We start from the raw sequence: 9,760 nt of genomic DNA, 5'->3' as shown, positions 1-9,760 counted from the left end.
TATCCCTCAGGATTACTTCACAGTACATATTTTTCCACATTTCTATTGTGCCATTAGTCTTTATCCCGTGCCTTCTGCAGAAACTTCTTTTTTCCTCCCACACAGGCTGCCAGGCTCCCGCTCTCCAAGGGGTCACAGGTTGAAGGTGAATCCACAGAAACAGGAAACCAGGCTTCCTCAGTCAGTTTTGAAACACCAAAACCTGTTTCCTTTCTATGAAAATAAAGCCTGTCGGGGCATCCTCTGGGTAGGCTCACTGTACGAGTAGCAGCTCAGGAGAAGGGAGAAGCTTCAGGATTTCTTGTTTGGGAAATAAATGTGAGATAACTTGTAGCATTTACAAACCATCAGAATGAAGGAGATCATCTTCTTGCTGCTCCTAGTGCACTTACAGAGTGGCAGCACTGGATTTAACACTCCAGGAAAGCTCTGGAACACAGGACAGGGTGGTGAAACCCAGACAAGTCACTCAGACTTGACTCTATCTTCAACCACAATTGTGGGGTCACCCCATTCGGAAATCCAAGCTGACAAAGTGAGTGCCTTACAGGGACCTCCTTTTGCATCTTCAGGGAAGACTCTGGGAATGAAAGCAGTGAAGAAAATTTCAAGTCCAACAATATCTACTCCTGCAATGCAGTCAAGTGATGGAGACTCTGACAGAGATAAGATGGGAAGCTCATCCAGCAGCAAAGGGACAACTCTAGAAAGCAACGCTAGAGAAGTCCCTCTCCAGCAAGGGGTCACTACAAGCCGGGCTACAGCTCCAGGGAACAGATCTATCAAGCAGTCCTCCCACAGCACTGGCATCACCAGCACCCAGCAGGATGCCAGCTCCAAAGCATCCAGCTTTGAAACTACCAGGGGAAAGTAAGTTGTGTGGTTTTTCTTGTCTCCTGTGTACTGCTTAGGAATGATTATTTTCCTATTCCCAGTGAAATAATTCGCAAAAGTTCTAGCAATTTCAGTAAAATTATTTTCTGAGTTTAAAAAAGATCAGCTAAAACAAGCAAGGGACCAAACCTGCAGCACCTACTCAGGCAAAACCATACATTTGTAACAGAGTAAATGCTGCAATGTTTTATTCCTCAGGGTAGTTATCTCAAAATCAACAGGAAAGTCATTATCATATATGGGTAGGAAAGAACTACAATAGATGCCCCCCAGTTTTATGCACAATAAACTTTTGTTGGTATTTTTTTCCTTTATTTTCTTGTGGGTAAAAGAGATTGCATATGCACTATTTCGTTTGGAATCTATTGAAAATATTGTGTTTGTAAACTTCTCCACTAAATTGAAAATACAAGCAATTAAGTGTACAAAATGCATCAATGTCTGACAATTTGAAACACATAAAAACTTATGAAAAGTGGTGTTGCAGGTGACTGTGCATTCAGAACTGTATAACTTATATAATAGCTATGCATAGCAGAATATATCAGACTGTACTGTCTAGTTTTATAGCTCTGGAACACTCAATTATTTTCTTTGTTCCCCAGTGTCTTCAGTTCTCAATGGGGATATTAATACTGTCTTTGCAGATGTTGCAAGTTTCCCTTAATTGCTGATATATAATCAGATACTGCTAGAAAATGAAAGACACAAAGGATTGGTCGTTTTCCATAGTAGTTATGGAGAGTGGGCTTTCAGAATATAGATTTCTTCTTTTGATAGTACTTTCCTAAATGTTAGCATCCAAATTCACGAGAAAGAGAATAAATCATCCCTTGGAAATACTCCTACAATTATCTTGCTATGTATGGCTGGAAGTTAATGTTCCTTCAACTCAAAGGTAAGATTGCCATTGATCTGAGCATGTTTAGGATCATGCATAAGGCAAATAATGCACAAAGACCCAAAGGAAAGGAGTCCTTTGCCTCTCCTTGAAAGAGATACCACAGTAAGGAGCTGTGTTTTCCAGATAGCTTTCCTAGTATACTCCTATGTCATCTGTGAATGTCATCTGTTACAACACCTTACTACAGTGTGGGGTAGAAAGTTTGAGTTAACCTGAATTAAATGGGTTCTCTTTTTACATGAGAGCTGATAACTACATCTATTTAAATAGCTATTAATACTCACTAACCTTGGTTTTTGTCTTTCCTAGCTTTCTTCAAGAACAGTATTTCAGTGAAATTAATCTTTAGAGAAACTCTGTGAATCAGTAGATATTCATTCTACCTCTTACTTAAGATATAAATATAGATAGCAAAAAATCAGTCTCTGGTGAAGATGGTCTCATATTTTATTTTCATAATGACGTGGTTGCAACTGCAGAGAGGCACAATAAGCAAATCATGCATTTTCTAGCACCTGATTTCATGAGTGGTCAAGGAGCAACCTGCTGTGCAACATACATATTTGATTCCATTGACCAAGTTAACAATAAAGCCAGGGTTGCATATCAAAGTTACAGGAATGTGTAGCAGCATGAAACCCCAGCATAAAACAGAGTGCTGAATCCCCTCTCTCTTTCTCAAACTACTAAGCTACAATAGCCTCTCTCTCTCTAGCGAATATCTACAGTTCTAGGTGTGGCTCAACCCTTTTCGCAGTAAGATTCTCGTGCTACAAGGCTTGTCTTCCTACTCTATGTGGGTGTTTTTACAATCAGCTAGGATGTTTTGAGCTTTTCTTCCAGTTTTGCCACTGACTTGGACTGTGACTTAAAGTAAATCACTTCACTATTCCATCTTCCTTTCCCTATTAATTAGACCCAGAGGAATAATAAAGTTGCTTGTGACTCATTTTTTTCAGTAAAGGCATGAGAAAATGCCAAGTCTAGTGTGCTCACTGTTACCAATCACTGCTGTGAAACACCTGAAAAGCTGCTGCTGAGAAACTATGCATAAGAACACAAGCATTTTGATTTATTATGTGCAGGTGTCATTGACCACACCCTAAATTTGTTTCCAGCTTATATTTTCTTTTAAATCTTTTAAATCTTTGTTGCTAATAAAGTGCAAGAGGTGCTGTGAGACTTCCAATGAAGACATGCAGCTTTCTTCAAGGTTTACTCGTTTGAAGCCTGAGCACAGCATGAATGACTTGATAGCAGAGTCCACAGTTGTAAAGTATACTACCTCTGAGGAAATTTGGAAGCACAATTTGCTTTTTAATTTACTTTGAATTAAAGCATCTCTCTTGTTATAGTCTGTATTCTAACCTAAATTTGTGAGTGACCTTGCAGGAACTGCATGACTCTGTAATCTTTTATGGCAACCCGTTGTGCTAACAGATGCTGATGTTAAGAGGTTCCATATAGAAGGAACAATAGGGAGAGATCAGTGAGAGACAGGAGGAAGGAAAACAAACAAGAATGAGAATTTGTTTTAAAACACATTTATAATTTTAAAAATACCAATACATGTATTTTGTTAGAGAGTCTCCAGTCAGATTACCCACAAGGTACAATAGGTGCCCATTGTACAAGCCTAATTACCCAAATACCCTTTTCTGTAGGAGGTCATGTGCCTTAATGGCTTAATTACAAAGATAATTCCCTTGTTATCTCTACCCTAGGTTATCTGGAAACGATATTATATGCACATATTTTACCACATGCATACAAGAACTATGTCAGAAAAAAGTTCTGATTCATTCTATTTTTGAGAAATTCACATTAAAATGTCAGAAGACCGTGAATTGGAAATATTTAATGGATTTTCAAAGTTTGCCCCTGAAGAATATTTCTGACAGCCACCAAGCAGGGCAGGCAGGACACATCCAGATGTGGCAGCTAGCACCCCCCCAGTGCCCAAATCACCAAGCACAGCCATGTTGATGCTGAAGTGCCAACATGAAGCTGGGAAGGCAAATCAGCAAGTCAGGATCAGGCCTGGTGATGGTGACTAGGGCAAGTGATCACTGGGCAAGTCCATAATGATGGGGCAAGGTCAAAGTTAGGCCAGGATGTCAGCTTGCAGGTCAGGGTTGCCACAGACACAATGTAGCCCTGGGAAGAACTTCAGTGGGGCTCCTGAGCCCACGAGTAGGATGTATAGATGGAGATCCTGGATCAGGCTGGTCCAGGTGAATAAGAAGCACAGGTGCCCTCAGGGTTCTGACAAGTTTCTATTTCATCTTATTGAGAGAAATGCACTATTAGAACTGTCAGAATATTTTTTCCCTACTGAAACAGAACCATATTTGCCCAAGACCATGACTTTATTTTAAAAACTCATCTCAGTTTAGCTTTTCATATTCCAGGAGAACTCCTGGGGGCAGAGACATACTACAACAGGCAGTCACCCAATGAGAAGTACAGTACAGGTCTAAAGTCTCCAGATCCAAGATTCTACTGTTAATAAGGCAAAGCTTTGCTTTGGGCCTCTCTACATCACTTCTTAGTGTGGGATTATAAGGGCTAAATGTTGGGCATATCCTTGTCTCTAAAAACCCTAAACTCTTCCTTATTCTTCACTGACATGAAAATACAATTAAATCCTGTTCTTTCATAGTGGAACAATTTTATAGTTAACCTTAGAATAGGTACAGGAGGACATAATTTGTAGGTACCTGCTCTCAAACTATTTCAGAAGAGTGTTTTCTCTGGTGGGGTATCCCCCCTTATGGTGGGGTCTGCACCCAAGCTTTCAGAAGGGTAAGAAAACTTCGTAGGAAGTATATCTGGAATGACCTGAGCTGAAGGAAAACTCCTTTCTTCACTCCTAGTAATGAATTTGACTTAGGGCCTGAAATGTAAGACTTAATGTCTCTACAAATATGGTTTGTTTTTTGTTGGTTTTTTTTTTTTTTTTTATTTCTACATATCTTGAAAGTTTCATGCAATCCATATCAATGAGTAAAGAAATGCTGGAAAACCAGAGAGTTTTTCCAAAGTTCAGTGACATTAAATCTGAGGAGCAATTTGATATCAAAGAAGAAAATTTATGATACATTCTTTTCAATTGAGTTCATTTGAGATACATATTTTTCATATTCATGTCTCTCAGGAGAGAGACAGTTGCAGTATTTCACTGTATAAAGCAGTTCAAATAACAGTGGTGCCATGGAGTAAGTCTGAGGTGGAGTCCTGAGACTAGCTCACTTATCTTTCCATTCTGAACCCTACTTTATTAATTACTGTTCAAGGCAGCTACTGAATACATGAGACATTCATTCAGGCTGTAAATTACCCACAGTGTCTCCACGTTGTTGAATGGCTCTACATTACTCTTTTCTCTTAGTATGTGTATATTACACCTTTTCCAGTTATCAGGAATCCACTGAGGGCCTTTATAGACTTCCCCTGCCACTACCTTGGGTACTAGTGAGGTGACAGTATTTTATTACTAAGCACAGGAGGCTTTAATAAAGTCAGCACCAGGGACAGATTTGCTTAGCTGTCACATGTGATAGGAGTGCTGAAATATTTCATTCTCATGGCCAGACGTCTACATTTCTCCATGGATATTGCTTTTGCCTGTATCAGCTTGGTAGAATTCTAGTGTACTGACAAATTAAAATGAATGGTTAAGATCAGCAGATGGTTCAGATACACAAGACACATAGAAACCTGATTTAACTGCCTAGTTAATGCAAGGTTCACAGTCTCTTTTCATCATGTCACTTTTTAATGGAGCAGAGAGAACAATTCTTGAATAAATTTCTTAAGATATTGCATCACTGTGCATTTACGAAAAATACAGTCATGCGTGGCTTAGGTTTCTGCCTCACTAGGTATATTCACTGTGAGCTGGAAGGAGGAAACTCTTATACTGGCCTTAGGTCACCTTGGTGGCTAAGTGTCGGGAGGTGTCTGACAGGCTTTGCCCCCAGAATGTTGTATTTCAGCCACGCAGAAGATGTTTGCAATAAGCCCCTCTTGTCCAGCAGCATCTTGAAGATATTTCTGTTGTTTGGCTGTAAGCCCACAATCCAATTTTCCTACACATTCTGAGCTCAGTGTTAGTCCCATTGCAGTCCTAAAGACCATTGCAAATGGCAATAGTGGCTAGGTAGAATCATGACAGACTCTTTTCAGTGGCACAGAAAACACAGCACTGGAAAAAAATCCCTGCACACCAAGGTTGCTTTTGAGACTCTCACAAAGCATTTAGGTTCCTCAGAGTCTTGTTATTTAGTTTTTCTGTGATCAGATTCAGATAAGGCACCACTGTACAGATGATTTCTGAATTTTTTCTGAATTTTTTCGGTAGAAACAGAAGTGTTTCTGCTCATCTCATTATACTGTTGCATTGATGCTCATGCTTAACTTTGCTCTCGTTCTCTGTTTCATCTGTTCATGGGAACAGCAAGGTTTTCCATCCCTAAAACATCCCTTCACCCCTCTTCATAGATTGGGATCATGGTAACAAACCGGACACAGTGTTAGGATTTACCTCCCAGCCACTGCAAATATTTGACTCTTTCTAGCATTTCATTTAAGGTACACCAGAAGCATCTGCTCTAGTCTGCACAGAAAACACTCATTCTTACAAATCTGAATATAATTAACATTTTAGGAAACTAACACTAATTCTAGAATAGACCTGGCAAGGAAGAGGACAAGCAGCAAGGTATCCCCATATGTTTTCCAAAGGCTTATCTGTGTTGCCAGTTAGAGAATGCAAGTGTTTCAAATTGTATTTTCTCTGCCAAGTCTCAAAGCATCTATTCTGTATCACAGTCCTGGTAAGCAACACCATCAGTCATGAGGAAAAGCCTGTGGAAAAAAATCACCTTGAATTTCATGGACTTTGGCTCAGATCCTTTTTGTTCAAGAGCCCCCTAAAATCAATCAGTGACAGTGTAAAGACATACATCTGCATGATTAAGTGACAAATCAGGTACAAAGAAACTGGTAAGGCATTTACCTTCATTTAATGAAGGTAAATATGAAAAGAGAAGGTGCCAGAACAACACTATGAACAGACTGAAGAACAGCATTCACCTATGGAACTGCCATGGGTCATATTTTTTATGTTTTTATTTTCTCACTTATAAAGGCTTTTTTTTTTTTTGTCACTATTTCTCAAAATGGAGAAGCCGTCATTGACACACTACAATCTCCTTTTCTGTAGATTACAAAAGGTCTAACAAAGCAATGAAAACCAAACCAGTACCACTGAAGGTCACCTGAAAAGTACAAACAGTAAAATAGACCAGAACTACCTCAATGAATTTTGTACTCTGGATCAATTAGTAGATGGAAAACAAATTTCTATTTCAGAGGGGAAAATGTAGAATTAAGGCCTTTTCGAAGAACAGTTTTCCTGTTGTTTTTTTTTTCAAATGTGTTTTACTGGATGATTCTCAAAGAAGATTGATGGATATCTTCTCAAAAGTCTAAATTCTATCTGGAAAAGTTTGATTATTTTAAAGGGCTCTTAACACAGAGTGGGAGATAGGTCTAAAAGAGCTTATTGGATTTGCAACAAGAGAACTTTTTAAATGCTAAAGTAGATAGGTGAAGTGCTAGATAAGTGGAAATTGTGAACTAATTTTTGAAGCACAAGGTAGGACACAGTAAATAAAAACTTGGATGAAACAAAGAGGCTGTTCACAGTCCAAAGCTTCAGCACTGTACATACAAAAAAAGGAAATGAATGACGAGAGTAGAATCTGTGTTTTGTAATAGACAGCACAAAATGTCAGGACACTGAGTCCTGAAAAAAAACAAACATTAAACAATTGTTTGACACCTAATATTTCAGTGTCAACAAGTCAGCTGTTTCTCAGGAATAAAATCACATCCTATAACATATTTACCATCACATACGATATTATATTACACATCAAATGCACTTTTTAGAGTTTTTTTCATTCCAATCACCATGTAAAACACATTTCCCAATTTGATTTGTTTGTGGTCAGCCTCTAGTGAGTACTGCATTTTTTTTCAGCCCAGATTCATATTTTTCAGAGCAAAGGAATCTAGGCACTGAACCTAAAAAATTAACTGATTTTGGTTCAGGTTTTTAATTTTTCTTTGAAATAGATCTTATGAGAGATGACTGATGCTCATTTAAATATAGAGAATTTACCACATCACTAATATCAACAAAGTGAGAAGCCTCTGTAGTCACCTAGTGGAATTCAAAGGAAGTTGCTAAAATCTGATCTCCCATGCGAGAGCTAAAAAATGTTGCGAAGGTGCTTGCTTATCCTTAATAATCCGAATGTTTACATTGTGTCAATCAACATTATCTCTCCTCATCCAAACTTGTCAGGTTGTTTAAAGCAAATTGAAAATAGATCACAGCAATGTACTTTTACACAACCTAAATTCAGGGCTTATGCTCTGATCTTTATGAAGCAGTCTTTCAGACTGGGAAAGATCCTATCTTAAAGAAAAAAAACAATAACAAAAAACAAAGAATGGGTTTCTTCCACACCATGTTATTATATATTTTTATTTATGGATGCACTTAACCTACCTTCTTTCAGAAGAACAATAATATCACCAAAAGGAGATAGGTAGATATATAAGCAAGATCATAAGTTCACAGACTCATAGGATCACTCAGGTTGGAAGGGACCTCCTGTTCACAGCAGGGCCAGGTGTGAGATTAGACCGAGTTGCTTGGGTTTGATCCAGTTGGGCACTGAGGTCCACTCTCTCAGCTGGTGATTGTACAACCCCTCTGGGCCCTGCTCCAATGCCTGGGTGCCCTTATAGGGAAAAAGTTTCTCATACTCAGTCTGAACCTCTCTTTTTTCAATACACACCTGTTGTTTCTTGTCCTCCTGCCCTTACTACTGGGAATAGCTGTGCTCCAACTACACAATATCCTCCCTGCAGGGCCAGGGAGGCTGCTGTGAGGTGCCCTCCAAATCCTCCCTTCCCCAACCTGAACAAGACCTGGTCCCTCAGTCTCTCCTCACAAGGCATCCCCTGGCTCTAGATACTTGTATCATCTTTCTACATCCCCTTTGCTCAGATGTAAAGGACAATAAAAATGAAAACAGGTGTAGAATCAAGATAAGTATTTCATAAACTACTCTGTGAAATACAAATAAGCTGCATATAACATGAATGAGACGCAACCACCAAGCTGGACATGGACTTTGACAGCAGCTCCAGCTCTGAGTCCTTTTGTATTCCTTCAGCAACACAATAATCTCATTTTCATGATTCAGTGATGTTCAGCTGGGCTGATTCAATAGCCTTTCTATTAAAAGCTAGGCAATCTAATTTACTTACAGACAAAAATAAGTAATTTTCAGATATAATATGAAGGGGGCAGAACAAATGCTATACCCTTTGTGGCTGACTGCCTCTGGTGTTCCCATGGGGTGACTTTAGGACCACTTACAAGGATCCGTGCTTACAAGCAAGTGGAAGCAATCACATACAGGTGTAGCTGGCAGCTTTTGTGAAGCTTGGGTTTTTTTCTCTGAGCAATGTACCCAACAAACAGTTTACAATGGAAATGTGCTGTGGAAATATGTAGTCACATATACTTCCTCTCACGATAAAGAAATCATGATTTTTTGGTATTAGTGTAAATTGCTCTTTGCTTTCCAGCAACATTGGGTAACACAGCGCCAAGAGGGTGGGTTCAAAGCCTGCTGGAGTTAAAACACATGCATTTCCATTGACTTCCGAACGCATTCAGAACAATCCTGTCACAGACCAGACCAACAGCAGCAGCAGCAGCCACAGTGCTCCCTTTTGGAGCTAGGCACGTTTATTCCCTGCTGTTTCTCCTTCTCGCGGGCCCATTGTCCTTCCCAGCGCTCCCCTCCGCGGGCCGCGGCCGCCACCTGCCGGCGCATCCCAGCGCCGCCGGCGCATCCCAGCGCCGCCGGCGCA

General features: G+C 39.7%; 1 protein-coding gene across 1 annotated transcript in view; it reads left to right on the top strand.

Annotated features, from left to right (window-relative positions):
• The first annotated feature begins 270 nt into the window (after positions 1 to 270).
• The window catches only part of MMRN1 (multimerin 1), a 43,851-nt gene continuing 34,361 nt past the window's right edge, over positions 271 to 9,760 (top strand). The window contains exon 1 of the mRNA XM_027706586.1: positions 271 to 870. Coding sequence (XP_027562387.1) covers positions 353 to 870 — 518 coding nt within the window. The 5' untranslated portion in view covers positions 271 to 352. The remainder of the gene's footprint in view (positions 871 to 9,760) is intronic.

This window comes from Neopelma chrysocephalum, unplaced genomic scaffold (genome assembly GCF_003984885.1).
Source record: "Neopelma chrysocephalum unplaced genomic scaffold, ASM398488v2 Primary Assembly neopelma1_382, whole genome shotgun sequence".
NCBI lineage: Eukaryota > Metazoa > Chordata > Aves > Passeriformes > Pipridae > Neopelma > Neopelma chrysocephalum.
This window is presented reverse-complemented; position numbering and strand designations above follow the sequence as displayed.